This window comes from Globicephala melas, chromosome 4 (assembly GCF_963455315.2).
Source record: "Globicephala melas chromosome 4, mGloMel1.2, whole genome shotgun sequence".
NCBI classification, from domain to species: Eukaryota; Metazoa; Chordata; class Mammalia; order Artiodactyla; family Delphinidae; genus Globicephala; species Globicephala melas.
In genome coordinates, this window is record NC_083317.1 from 140,777,830 (window position 1) to 140,793,624 (window position 15,795).

Consider the following 15,795-nt stretch of genomic DNA (forward strand, 5'->3'; position numbering starts at 1 on the left):
GCCTGCCACGTGTTTTAGCAAATAAGTTTTACTGGAACACAGCTCGTGCGTTTACATATCGGCAATGGCTGCTTTCATGCGACAGGGTCAGAGCTGAGTAACTGTGACAGAGATCGCATGGCCCACGAAGGCTGAAATACTTAATATCTGGACCCCGTATAGAAAAGTTTTGTTGAACTCTGATAGACAAATGGCTGACTTTTCCATTTTCGTTTTGTTTTGTTTTTTTTTTTACTTTTGACAGTGAGTATTCACCATTTTGCAGCCTAATATTCTTGTATCCTATCCAGCTATGTAAAATTTTATATTAATTTGCACTCTGCAGGCAAACCTACACGTATACACTCAAGCATTTGGGAAAAGCTTTCATTAAATTAAAACACACCACAGAGATTCTAAACGGCCATACATGCGGTTTTCATGATGCTGATGCTGGATTGAGTATGAATGAGGTACCCAAAAGTAAATTTGCACATTGACCAAACCAGGGAGTAGGGCACATTATAGTAAATGTTTTATTTTTCTTTCTGGAATAAGAAGACAACTGATAAAACTGGCAACTCCTGGCTGTGCAGAAATTTCCATTGGGTGGAATGTTGATGAAGCTAAAAAACAAAGATTTTCTGAGGTTTTTAAGTAAAGGCAAGTAATTTTAACAGCACCTAAATTAAATTAATCTGATGACAAAGTACCTGCAAATTGAATGGGCCTTCTTGATGGATTCTAGATGTGTTCTACGTGAAAAAAGTACTTTGTTGATCGAGTCCCACTTGGTTTCTTTCTTTCATTACTCTTTGCATTATAAAAAATTACATTTCTGCAAGGGACAACTCAAAAAATCTATCTTGCCTTCCCCCATTAATTACAAGTTTGATGGAAGATGTCACCTTTACCCTTTGGAAAAAAGGGAATAATAGAGGACAGAAATACTCAAGGAATTTGACAGCCATGCCAAGTAAATTATTCTATGGCTATTCCAACCACAGCTATTAGATTTGTGTTTCTTTTAACACAAAGGCATATAATCGGGTTAGAATCCTGGATTACTTTGAAGTAAGAAATTGGTTTTCACCTACTGTTTCAAAACCCTTTTTAAGATCCATTCATCTTTCAGGGTGACGATTAGCCACCCCCTCTTCCTAGGGCACAAAAGTTAACACATACTGGTACCTCAAAATAACTAAGAGACAAATCCAACACCACTAACGTGTTTTTCCAAATATTTGGCAACTGAGAGATTTATGAAATATTTCTACTAATGGGGAGATAAATATGATTTGTCTCATTTCTGATACAGTCTTCTGCAAAGAAAATTCCTTAAAATGGGGATGTCAGTAATTTACAAATTAATATGATGACCTATTGAAATTTTCAAAGCTATATAAATAACAAGTACACTCTTTCTCCTGTTTGGGAAATCACCAACTTTATAGAGCAAACTATTTATGCCCCTGAACTTTAGACTACATTACCTTATTTTTAAATACCACTATATACTGATCTAAAATGTCTTAGTAACACAGGAAGAAGCTTGCATTTATGGGCCCTGAATCAATCCTTTCTAAGTTACTGGATTTTCAATTACCAAAATTACTGCACTAAATATCACCTTAGTTGCCTGAAAGAATTAAAGCACTTTCCAAACTGGAAATTCCTAGAAGATAATACATGTCCTGCCAGACTCTAATCCCTTCCACTGTAGGCAGTTTTTTTTTTTTTTTTTTTTTTTTTTGCGGTACGCGGGCCTCTCACTGCTGTGGTCTCTCCCGTTGCGGAGCACAGGCTCCGGACGCGCAGGCTCAGCGGCCATGGCTCACGGGCCCAGCCGCTCCGCGGCATGTGGGATCTTACCGGACCGGGGCACGAACCCATGCGCCCTGCATCGGCAGGCGGACTCTCAACCACTGCGCCACCTGGGAAGCCCTGTAGTCAGTCTTGTGGTATCTTTATTTGATAATTTTGTATATTCATTTAGAAAAATTAACATTTGACTGCCAAAAAACCCCAGTGGGGTAGGGCTAACAAGGATTAGCAGAGGATCAAGGGGTTTGCTGCCTACGAGGAGATCGCAAGGCTGCAGGGGTCAGAACTAGGTTCCAATCCTAGCTCTGCCTCTTACAAACGTGTTGACATCAGTGAAGTTATTTCACTCAGAATCTGGTTTCTTGAACTGCAAATTAAGAGTTAGATTCTCCTATAACCTTCACTAGCCTCTAACATCGAATTTCTAGACCTCTTTGTTTTAGCCTTTTCTTCTTGCTAAAGTGAACCACGAGAGGACAGGAAGAAATACTGAATATGCCCTAAATGTTTAAGGGAAACACTTCATCTAAGGAGTTGTTTTAGGGGTTGCCACCCTTGACATGTTTAGCACATGTGGTTAGTAGTATTTGTGAACGCTCTACCTCCCTCCTATGAAAGGATCATTCCAATTGCTCTGGACTTTCATGGCAGTATATCTGCTGTTTTCCCCTGACAAATCATTTCCTACTCTGGATTATATTTTAGGTTTATTTCTTGTTTTCCAACCAGACTGGAGTCACCCTGGGAGTAGAACACCTATTCTGTACCTTACTTTGCAGCCCTGCAGTATCTTAAAATATTGCAAAATATTTGGATAGCAATGAGTGGGTGTGAATGAATGGGTGGATAAAAGAACAAATAAATACGCTAGAGCTCAAGAGTCAGATGCTCAAATCTCTGACCAATTCAGAGAAGGATGGGAAAGATTTTCTTTTCCACAAGCTTTTCTACTTCCTGAGCAGCATGAAAGAAATGCACCATTCTTTTCTGGTTTTACTTTAATTCTACCAGAGAGCTGGCAAGGAAACAGAAAGCCAGGCAAAAATTAAGATAAGGTCCAAATGGGTAAGTATCCTGACTGCTACACATTCTGCATCTTGACCTTCACCTTGGAGTTTGGCCAGGCACCACCAGCTGTTAGTCTGAGGGTAATTGACTTGAGCAGTCATGTAAGTATCAAATGCTGTCACGGCTGCCTGCAAACTGAGTCATAGCAAAAGCAAAGCAAAGGCTGTGTACTGGCCGCATGGCGCAGACTCCACCCCACTGAGTTAAATATGCTCTCTGCCCTCAAATTTAACCCGATACCAGTGACACAACTCGGTTAGTACATAGTCAATCTAACTCAATAGAGCTTTTTAAAATGTTCTTCACTCTCATTAGAAACTGAAGTAGCAGGGTAATTTAATGATGAATCTGAATGTAATTAAGGTAATTAAAATAGCAACTTAATCTTATGCTGTCTCTGGGAAATGTTCAACCCAAGGGTTGCACATTCAAATTCTGAGTTACATCGGTTAATATCTTTGATGTGTATTATAAAGTAGTTAAATGTAATAGAGTTCAATTAGTAAAATATATTGACTCTAGGCATTGAAATTTGTACTATATATTTTGGGAGTGTGTTAGTTTTCACTGTTAAAAGAATTCTTAGGATGATAGTCCTGAAAATAAAATTAATACATCACTTTATTGACAGTTTTAATGTAAAACTGCTAGTGGCTGGGATAACGACGTATGGGATGAGGGTGTATGCTCCACCAAGGAGGTGAAAATTTGATGGGGTTGACAAGTAGGAAGATACACAATTTCAGTAGGTGCTAGGATGGAACTTACACAGAAGCCTGGAAATGGGAATGAGCCAGGCAAAGAACGTGGTTCTATCCGTACATGTTTGTGCGTATCCATCACTGGCACACCACGTGTGCATCCTCTGTGCCTCCGTAGGTGATACACAGGATGAGCTGAGGTATAAGGGAGGATTTCTCGAAGCAAAAGAACACACGCACCTTGCCCTGGATTCTCAAGTAATTTTGTTGCGCTGGAGTTCAACAGAGATGTGAAGGACTGCCAGAAATGGTAGGCAAAGGTCAGACGACAAAAAAGTTCTGATGCCATGCTTAAGAGTCTGGAATTCATTGAACACAAATGCAAGTATAATTTTTAATTTAAATATCTGTTTCAGTTTGTGTTTTACTAAGAATTCAGTAGAAGCTTTATGGCTCCTGACTGTAAGAAATGTGCTGGTAACATGTTTCGTTTCACATTCGTTTCATGTCTATTACTATTAGATATTAAACCCTTCACTTTTCCACTTTGGAGACGAAGTTCTCTCATGGTCCACGTGTTTTTTACAGGTGCTCACTTCATGTTCTGTCATATTTGATCATTGTTCAACTTTTTTGTTATAGTTAAGAGTCTAACATTAAGAATTATTATTTTGCAGTTGAAATATTTTATCATTATATAAGCTTACGTCCACTTGATTCCTAAGAAGAACATAAAAATAGGGGGAGAAAAAAACCCCTCCATTAATTAAAAAACACACACAAATGCACACATAGATACAGATGTTTCCAGAAGTGTAGCAGCTGTAGACAAAGCCACTGGGAGTTTTAATTTAGTTTTTAAAATTCATCCAGATGTCTGTTATTTCATAGATACTGGTTAGGTGTTTAGCTTATCATTTATTTTATTCAATTTGGTATTTCTTAAAGAAAGACAGTCACATACACGAAGTGTGTACAGATACACACACACGCGCACACACACACACACACACACACGTCAGGGACCCTGTTGCTTTGAACCATAACATAAATTATGTCTAGCTTGTCAGTTTAGTTTTAATTCCCCTCCTATCATGCACACAATACCCCAGCCCTTGACCATATGGATAGACGACAGGTTCTTTAGGAAATGTAGGTCCTCACTGCTTCACTCATTCATTACGTTTAGGAAGACAACACGTTCCTGTCCAGATGAAGAATTCTTGGTGAAATTCTTCTGCGATTCAAGGATTGGGTTTGTATAATGTATCTGGGTCAAAGCTTTTATCAGCACAATACCATTCATCTTGATTTCCTCAGGCACAAAAAGAACAGGAGAGAATATTGTTTGTGATTTCCACATCACCCCTAACGTATGATCTGTCATCACTGATTCATACACAAGGATCCTGGAACCACAATATTCAAATAAGCAGCTAGAGTTTGTGTGTGTGTTTCCTTTCTGAATTTCCCTTCTCTTTTTGAATCTCTCTAGAGATCTGCTACCAGCACACTCTGCTGGTACTTATCACACATCTTGAGCAGGGAACACTTGGTAAAGGCTCTTTCTTTGACCAGTCAGAAGCATGTCATGAGCCAGCGCTAAGAAAAGAAAAACCACTTAAGGCATCAGTGGTCTCGCAACAGTGCTTCAGCGCCTGTGCCAAGATGCTGGCAATGGGGTCCTTAATTGTATTAGTGACTGTTCCAAGGGGTCTTTGTTTGGGAGAATGGGTGAGAAAAGAAAGACCCCAGGAGCCAGCACAATTTCTACTCCGCCAAGAGGGGCATTTTTACGTCACTACACAAGATCTGTAAGTGCTGATAGAAATGTGTCCCTTTTCAAATGACTTCGTATTGCCTCTGAAAGGTCAAAAGAGCTATGGCTTCATAAGCCAAAAAAGCATGTGTTCCTCTTCTTAAAGAAAATGGGCAATGCTGATTATGAAGACCTGGTGTAGTGGGGTATTTCAGGAACAGGTATTAAAGACAGAACCTTGCATATCAATAAATATGTATGCAAAATATTTATATAATAAAATACCATCTGATATATTCCATACTATATCATACATACAAATGTATAACACAATTTCAAAGATGCATGGCTTTCTGATGTCAAACCCAGCTTGTATTCTGTTATAATTTTCAACACTTGGGACCTTTGTCTGAAGCCTTTGTCAAGAAAAGCAAACTTTTCCCAACTTCCTTATGAAAACAGAAACAAAGCTAATTCTCTCTTGTCCTCTGCTGAAAACTATGTGTCTGTTTTCTAAATGGCATTGGACTGGCTTTTCCTTACAAACTACTCATCTACCACTTTTATTTCCAGGTCACCATTCTCATGATTTAGCTTCTACTTAAATGGAAAGGAAAAAAAAAGTGTGTGCCTAGCACTGCCTGGCACTGGGCCTGATGTAAACAGCTGGCTTGAGAGGATAAGGCTCAGGAAAGGAAAGACCCCAGACTCTGTGACCTTATAAAATTCACTGACATTCACAAAGAGGCTTTGCTTCCTAATGTATTTATATGTAGTCATTGGATATCACTTTCCATTGGATATCTTCTTTATCATTAGAAAAGTCTCCATCACTCTAAGTATAAATAATTTGAATTCCAATAAACACTTAGAATCAATTATTAATTCAGAGTAAATAAATGTTCCTTTGCATTCATAGACCTTTATAAATAGATTCAAAAGTATTTCACTCTTGGCACCTTTGGGTCAGGTAAGTACAACATCCCTGGATGATAATTTTGAATTGCCAAAAAGAAAAAGAGAGGGGAAAATTGATACAAAGAAGACTGAATCATAAGAGAGAAAAGTGCAAATTTAACTTGTAACATAGTAGCTTTATCTAATGACTATATTTGCAATTCGCTGAGACTTGAGAGAATTATGTAATAGAACCAGGGAGAAATGTTCTCAGATCTTACCAAGTGGATGACTATCGTAAATCTAAAACTCAATAGGCTAATTAACTTGACTGATAGTCACTGAAGGAACATTAGAAACGTCAAGTCTTCTTTACCTGTGTAACCAGGGAATCTCAAAGGAAGCAAACAAAGAACAAACAAACTTTAGGAGTTAGACTTGATGACCTTTAAGAAAACCTGCAACTCTGAAATTTGATGAGCAATATCTCAGAATCCTTTGGATTAATGAGAACCATTGTTCTTTCATGCAATCAGGTATTCACAAATAAAAAAGTCTAGACGTTTGCTTTTAATTCAAGAACAAGAGAGCAAAACTGATTGCTTCAGGTTTTAAAACTACTTATTAAAAAAAACAAAAAACTACTTATTATCTTTTACACAAAAAGTACTCTTTAAAGGAAAAAAGGTAAATAAAAGGATTATGCAAGTATGTACTCTAAATGAGCATATCATCTGGCCATAGGAAAAGGTAAAGACATAAAAATTATATGTGAACAAGAATAAGATAGGGCATTTGGGAAGATATGGATTCTTATGGGACTTCATAGGCAGAAAGAAGAAGAGAAAAGTGACACACTTTAAGGGAGAAATTTAGAAGAACAGTATAAGAAGCAAAGATGCAGGGGGATCATGTCTCTAGGGGAGAATATTGCAGGTGAACAACAGAAGAAAAGTTTGGAAAGGCAGGTTGTGATCAAACCATGGGGGACCATGAGGTCCAGCATAAAGGCACAATGAAGGTTTCTGAGTGGGTTAGTGCTGTGCCTTATCTACTGTCTAGTATGAATGGGCAGTAGCATGAAGGATATGGTTGTCAAGGGGCCAGAATGGAGGCAGTTGGACTTGCATGGAGGCTAGGGCAACGGTAGGAGTAAAACTGAGACCCATGAGGCCAGGATATGGGTAGAAACCATGTGTGAAAGAGTGAAGGACGTCTTCTGGGAATGTGAGGGGAGTGGGTTCCAACCACTGAACGGATGTGTGGACTGAGATAGGAAGAAGAGGCTAAGACGGATAGAAGATTTCAGGTCTATGAGCTCCAGGACCAAAAGTAAAACTCGGGAAGACAGGATGGAGAGAGAGTTGGGGAGGATGGGCAAAGTTAGGCTTATTTTTTTTTTTTGAACCTGAAAAATAGAGGTGCTAACAAACCATCCAAGTGAGTGACCAATGAGCCTTAGAAATCAGGTCAGAGATTTCCCTAGTGGCTCAGTGGTTAAGAATCCTCCTGCCAATGCAGGGGACACGGGTTCAAGCCCTGGTCCGGGAAGATCCCACATGCCGTGGAGCAACTAAGCCCGTGCACCACAGCTACTAAGCCCATGCGCCACAACTACTGAGCCCGCACACCTAGAGCCCATGCTCCGCAACAAGAGAAGCCACCACAGTGAGAAGCCCGCGCACTGCAACGAAGAGTAGCCCCCGCTCGCCGCAACTAGAGAAAGCCTGCATGCAGCAACAAAGACACAATGCAGCTGGGTTTTAAAAATAAATAAATAAATAAAATGTATAAAAAAAAAAAGAAATCAGGTCAGATTTTAGGAGAAGAACAAGGCTGGAGATGTGGAATGCTGAGACTCCAACACAGGGATGGCGGAAGCCATGGTGGGATGTGATGCTTTATTGCTCACTAATATCTGTCCCCTTCCCTGAAGAAGATTATTCTTCCCTACCTTTTATAATCAGGCTTGATCATGTGACTCGCCAAGGAAAGTGAGAGGAAAGTTAAGTCACTTGCATTAAAAAGCTTTAAAAGCCTATTGATTCACACCCTTCTTCTTTCCTCTTCCATAGAACTGGTAATGCCCAGCTAGTGATTGCTTCATTAGCCTGGCCCTAGAGTTAAATTAACAAAGGAAAAAAAAACAAAAAACAAAAACCCATAGCTGCTCTGTAGGGTGTGAGAGAAATAATTAGTGGCTGTAAAAGCCACCAGGAGTTGACAGTTGTTTATTACTGCAGATTCACCTAGCCTAACCTAATGGATAGGTCATAGGAATGAATACAATTGTCCCCAAAGGGAAAGTAAAGAAAGACCAGAGGATGACTTCACACAAGACTTAATCCAACAACTGCGAATGTGTCATTTCACAGGAAAAAAAAAATCAATTGAGCTATATTTGCCAAGTTATGTTAAGCATAATTTCTTAAGTTTTGTCATTACTTTTTCTGTATAGAAAACTTGCATTAAAAGAAAAACGTGGGGAGGGATAAATTAGGAGTTTGGGATTCACAGATAGGACTATATACTACTGTACATAAAATAGATAAACGACAGGACCTACTGTGTAGCACAGGGAACTATATTCAGTATCTTGTAATAACCTATAATGGAAAAGAATCCAAAAATAATATATATATATGTATGTATATATGTATATGTGTGTATATATATAAACCAAATCACTTTGCTGTGCACCAAAACTAACACAACATTGTAAAGCAACTATACTTCAATTAAAAACAAAACCTCGCTAAGTCAGACAAAGTTATTCTGGTCACCTTTGGAAATGTTTGCTCCATGAAATATTCTGTGAATGAATAGCAATCACCCTCCCGTACCAACAATTTTGAGTGTTCGAAATATTTTTAAAAATATTACTTTTGCCTGTAAATTTTTCTTTGCGTAAATTCACCAAACACTCCTCATTAGATTGTAAGAACTAAAATTATGTATTAACGTTAGGGAGTGTCTTCTTGCCTAGCAGTAGGGGAACGAGGCTATCTGGGAGCGGCTGGTGGTGGATCACTGAATTGCTCACCACTGCAGCCTGCAGACTGGTAGAAGGAGGGGAAAAGAATCCCAAGATCACGAAGTTAGCGACTGAGACCTCAGCCCTCATGTAAGCCCAAATATGTAGACATATTTATTAGCCTAAGGCAGCAATTTAAGCCCATAATACATGATTTAGGAATTTAGAAGGAATTGTTTGTCTACATTCTCTTTTTGTAAGTAGATTTGGAATGAGAATTTGGTTTTTATGAGTATTCTATTTCCCCTTGGATCAGGAAGCCAACCCCTTCCAGATGCCCATCACCTCCTTGCTTTGGCTTTAAGATATTTGTACTAACTTTGCAGATTTTATTATCCCTCTGTCCTTCTGGAATTTTCTCTAGCTCCAGCTAGAAAGGGCACTTCACCATTTCAACACCATTCCAACCACTAGGTGAATCTAGCATCCTCACTAGGATTCTGTCTATCTTATATAGGCTCTGTCCCACAACCCAGTCCAAACTAGTTTCCATTCATCCTCCAAGAGGACAGAGCCTTTCCACTCTAGTCTCTCAGGTGAGGTATGGAGGTATGTATTCATAACTCATTTATGTAATGGAGATGACGCACAAGGGAGCACTTCTTAAGTCCAGTCAGCAGCTCTACCCACCATGTACATATATATATTTTTAAATGCCATGCATCTCAATGTAACAGGGATTTTTTGCATTTTAAAGAGAAATCAAGGTAATCCAAACAGCCATTATTGATAAAAATGTCTAGGAGTAGAAGAGTCTGGCAACGAGCAAAAACTTTACATCAAACTCATCTCTTTATATCAAACCTTTTACATCAAATTTACATCTTTATTCTTCCTACCTACTGTCTTTTTGCAAATGAAATATACGTCTCTATGGCGAGTATGGCTTTAGGGATCCCATCCCAGATGCCAATATCTGGGAGCAGAAATTACACTCACCTGCTTCAAGACTGCTCATTTCCCCTACAGCCCCCCACATAGGGCGGTGACTTTTCAATTAATGGAGAAAAGAATAATGTGTTCCCTACAAGGTTTTACATCTAAATTAATAAGACGGTATAATTCAGCTCTTGCTCTGAATACCAAAGAAATGAACATGACAAGTTTTTTTTTTTCTTCTTCCCCCTTTATATGTTGTGACATAAAACCGGATGAATCAGAGAATCAAAGGGATGAAAGAAAATGCAGCCAACAGACATTGTACTCAGCACCTACCCCGCGTCAGACAGGTGCTGGCGTACAAAGATGACGAGAGGTCACTCAGCCTCAGAGAGTATACAGGTTACTGAGGAAGGAGGCATGATGCATGCGCCAATAATATTCAGATGAAGTATATAAAGTGTGTTGTGGGAACTCACAGAGGACACTGTCGTCCCTTACAGATTCACACAGGAGCAAGCCTCTCTCCAGATCCTTTGAGGACCATGTATTATAGGTCCCATGGGTGTACCGCGTGTAATAACATTGCTTTAATCTGTTGCGTTGGTTCACTGCTGACTTTATATTTTCATCAGCCAGGGCCAGAAGATCTCTTCTAGGTAAGACATTCCCGTCAATGACAATATAAATGCTTCCTGATCACTGCTATTTGTAGGGGCTGGAAAGCCACTGGCACATACCAGCCCTTGTATTCTTAGAAAGTGATTCATTAAAGGGATGTGTGTACAACCACGAATCACACGGGATCTCTTTTTATGTAAGTTTCGAGGACCAGTGGTCTTATATTTTTAAATGCCAGCTTATGGAAACCCCACTGGCTTCCCCTGCCGTGAATACACTGGTTGCTCGAGGAGCTATCCCAAGGCACCATTCAGAGGCCGTCATTTCACTGTGAAGACTGTTAAAAAGAATAATTGGTATCAATAACACTTACCTGTGTATGCAGAGGGAAGGTTACCCAGCCATAACAAGCCCAGATTCACACAGCCACTACTTAAAACAATGCAATGTTTGAGATTTATGAGAATAAACCCTGTCAGGAATAATGCCCTTATGGGGGCCTTCTTGATTCATTCGGCATATTCTGCTGTGTACTCACAGTTCAATCAAATCTGCCATGCGGTTATAGGCTAACGTGCTTGCATACAAGATGCAAACGATACACACCGGAAAGGTTCACTTCTCAAAAAGAGGTATGGCTTTAGATGCCCTTCTGACTCTTGTGTTCCTCTAACACAGCCACAGGACTGTTTCCGATGCAAAATCTGCAACATTACTAGCGATTATCGACATCGCTCAAGGGTACTGGAAAAATGAGGGGGAAGCATTACCATTACATAGAAAGATGGATCAAGCATGAATCAAGATGGAAGGAACACCAGCAACAGATACACTCAGGCAAGGGAAGGAGCCCCCGAACAGCAAGGATGAGGACGACAGTAACACAACAAAGAGCATCGCTTAACCTGTTTTGTCAGAGCTGGTATTGATGGTATTGGTAGTGATGGAGGTGAAGGTAGTCTTTGCGCTGTCCTTGGCAGTTACAGATTTCTGCTTATTTTTCATGGCTTCCAGTGCTTTGAGCTTCTTGGCATGTTTCGTGCCTTTGTAGTGGGCCGCAGCCTGGCTCTACAAAGGAGAACAAAATGAACCATGCAATCAGGCTCATTTCTAAACTGGCATTCTCTGTATTACTGCAAATACAGACTCCCTTTCAATAATAGGTACCATTCACGCGAATTCTGGCTGTGGTCAAACGGTGGGGTTCTATTTAGAATGATGCTACGAAGCAACGGGAATCAAGTTCTAAAACCTCTGGATGGAAGGAAGAAATATTCTATTGCTTCTCTTCGGAGAAATGTAGATGAACACTAACATAGCAACAACATTTTCTTTGTGGAGTGGGAGATAAAAGAATTTACAACTGTATTGCCTTTGTTCTGTCACAGAAGATGCTGGGCTCCCAGAGATTAACAAGGGCCCTAGAAAGAGTAGCTCTCACCTTCTTGGCTCCGGAAATATGTTTCTCCTTCTGCAATGTGTCTTATTAATACAGGACCCAACAGGTGTCTACCAGGAAAAATTCACCGATAACAAGGGAAATAGGCACCCTGGAGGCTGAGATGGGAGCGTGAGAGTTCAAAATCAAATGTACTGCTGAAGTCCAAATGGAGTATATGGAAGCTGGGCAATTTTATGATTCTTTCTTTCTCTTTGCTTCCCACAGAGGGTAGTCTGAGTTCAAGGTATTCTTTCAACACGTGTGTCCTTTGTGCCCTGGTCCATTGCCAGGAGGATCCAGTGTGTTTTGAGCACTTCATGTGGCCGATGCAATACTGTTGCCTTTGCTTTCTGAGACTTCTATAAATAGTAATATATATATTCCCAAGTTTCTATTTTCTTAACCTTATCTTTTGGTATTGGAGAGACAATGAGATAGAAAATCATCTTAAAAAAATATATATTTATTAATGTTAATTTATTGGTGGTGACGGGGAAGCCTTTGTAGTTTAGGGTGAGGTGGAAGTGGGCAGGGAGATTCTTAGACTAGAAGGTTTTCCAGCTCAAAACCTTTAAAACTGTGACCTCACAAGGAAGAAATCTCGGTGGAGGACTAATTCTGTATAGTATCTATGCATCACTTCCCATGACTTATTTAAACTCAATGTTCCATTTTGCCAGAAAAATGCACATTGGCCTCTTCATCACAGCAACTGTGGTAGGTAGGGTGTTGCAGTATAATATCTTTTTATAAGTAGATAAATATATAATCCACACCTTCATTTGCATCATTCTGACAAGTATCATCAAAGGACTAGGTACCTTTATTGAAAGAACACTGGACAAGGAAATTGTATATTAGAAACAGTTTGAACAGAGAGGACACTCATGCATCAGTTTTCCAACAACACATAACATCAAAAGACATAGTGTGAGTCAAAATATGAAGTTAAGACTTACTATAGTTAATTGAGGAACCAGTGATAGATTGGATTGGTTTGATTCTACATGGAAAATGCTATTTTGATGGACAGAGTGGTGTCCCTTTTTTCTCCTTCCTGATTTATTTCCAATAATTCAAATCCTTTGGGTATATCTTTTGAGGGCATGATGCTGTATTCAATTAATTCCACAATATCTAGTCGGTCATCTTCTCTAGACAGCTGATGATGTACTTTCCCTTAAAGCAAGGCTCATCTCCTACTCCTGGTATAGAAGTGAATGCTTTATATATAATGCATATTAAAATATAAGGTTGAGATAAACAGTGCTATCCCCACATATATCTTCAAAATATACATTTTGTACATATACTTTCATTCTAAGGTTCCTGGCAAATCTATATTCTCGGTGGTATTTCAAATCAGATACGACTTTGTTTTAATACACCATGGGACCAGGTGAATGTCACTATTTCAGATATTAAGAAAGTTACTCCAAAAGAATCCTGACACTTAAGAGTGTACTTATATCCCGCGCCCCCCGGCTGAAAAAAAAAAAAACCCTCTGCACAGATACAGCTAAGCCAATGCTTCCTACAAGTGAAATGGCTCAGGGAGTTGTGGGGAAAAGAGAGTGATCAAATTACCAATAGTTGGTAGGCTCCCAGTTGAGACCCCTGATATATTAAAAAGCAAAACAAAAGAAGACAATATGCACACTCGTTAATTGAATAATAGTCCCAAAGCACCCTGATAATAATGAAAATATCTGCTATTAAAAAAAAAAGCAAGTGAGCCTCCCACAAATTTGAAAAGAAAAAGTTGAATGGTATGAAGGTCCAAAATGCTATGGAGAGACCTGTAGAATTTCGGGGGAAATGTTGGATATAGTGGAGGCGGATCGGGGTAGCCTCAATGTGATTGTGGTGGTGTAGGGTGTTTGTGTGCTAGGGGTAGAAGTCGATATACAAGTTGGAAACAGAATGCAGACAGATAACCCTTCTGGATACTGTAAATTTTCTTTGTCATTGATCTTTGTGTTTGTATAATTTATGGGACTGCTCTTGGGTTCTACTGGTATTAATTTTAATATCTATGTATACTGCCCCCTGAACTCTACTTTTTTTGTATTCTTTTCCACTATGGTTTATCATAGGATGTTAAATATAATTTTCTGTGCTATACAGTAGGACATTATTGTGTATCCATTCTCTCTATAATAGTTTGCATCTGCTAACCCCAAACTCCCAATCCTTCCTTCCCCCATACCTCTTCCCCTTCGGCAACCACCAGTCTGTCCTCTATGTCTGTGAGTCTGTTTCTGTTATAGGTAAGTTAATGTGTGTCATATTTTAGATCCCACATAGAAGTGATATCATATGGTATTTGTCTTTCTCTGTCTGACTTCACTTAGTATGAGAATCTCTAGTTGCATCCGTGTTGCCGCAAGCCCCCTTGATACAGGTGTGTTGCATAAAGCCGTGTTCCTTGTGTAAATGAAGAAAGCCCAGACAGCGCTCCTTACCCTGTTAGCCCACTTCACTGGACTGGATAGATTTTTCAGCCACATCTAACCTTTCTGTGACTGTAGACGAAGCTGCAGCCTAAGAAGGAATCGTGCTGAGAGATTTTTCAAAAAACTGGACAGGGATGTGTCTTTGGGCCTCATCTGCTTTGCCTCTGGGCAGAGAGGTGCTGGGTGTATGTAGCATGCCATTTTCCCTCCAAGGTTGTCTCCTATTATTTCTTAGCCAGTCTCTGAGTCAAGTCATCCTCAGAAACCTGGGAACCATCGAACACGAACAGACTATTATTTTTCACAGGAATGATTTCAAAGTTAAGTATATTACTTCATCACAGCACATGTCAGAATTCTGTATTTTAAAACTCAAAGAGAATTAGGTGATCAAAGTACACAGAGAACAAGAAAACATTGCTTTCAACAAGTTCCTTTCAGATCATAAATGGAATATTCGGGTATAGTGTAAAAATCACTATCGCCGACCTTGAACTAGCACGTGACACCATGAAATCTAACAAGTGTCATCCCAGAGGCAAGCGGTGACATTCAAGATATGCACACACATTCCTGCAGAATAGCGATGCCACTTTAAATGTCAGCACCAATCCTAGCCTTCAGTAGCCAGTCAGACTTTTCAATCTTCAAAATTTGTCTTCAGTATTTCAAAAAGTCTTCAGGTTTAAATGCAACTGAAGTTCCAAAGTAGATAAAAATAACCGTGAAATGGCGAACACTTGGAAGAGTTTCATCATTTTGAAACACATGCACACATATACACACATCTATTTTGCTTATCTATGAGGCTTTGTTATAAAGCACTATTATTCTGTGAAACTCACTGCAAAATTAATGTTCATGCATCCTTTTATTCCCTTAGCTCCAATACCTTGTACAATTTTAATCTGCATGTCTTTGGCATAAAGTCTCGTGATATGCTTTTGAAGAACTAGGAAGTTTACTGTAAGCATACATATATGGCAATGATAACCAATTCATTTTCATGAGCACGTGATTTCAAAAAGAACAAGGTGGTCTTTGTTAGTTTCTGATGTCATTTCATTTTATCACATTCAATTTTTATTAAAATAAAATGAACATTATCCTATTAAAGTGTAACATCAGAAAAATAA

At 39.2% G+C, this 15,795-nt stretch overlaps 1 protein-coding gene across 7 annotated transcripts in view; it reads right to left on the reverse strand.

Annotated features, from left to right (window-relative positions):
- Positions 1-15,795, reverse strand: part of ZNF385D (zinc finger protein 385D) — a 1,091,058-nt gene that overhangs the window by 81,663 nt on the left and 993,600 nt on the right. For all 7 annotated transcript variants that reach the window (XM_070045503.1, XM_060298644.1, XM_060298642.1 and 4 more), the window contains one exon: positions 11,668-11,830. In XM_070045503.1, the coding sequence (XP_069901604.1) occupies positions 11,668-11,830 (163 nt within the window). The remainder of the gene's footprint in view (positions 1-11,667; positions 11,831-15,795) is intronic.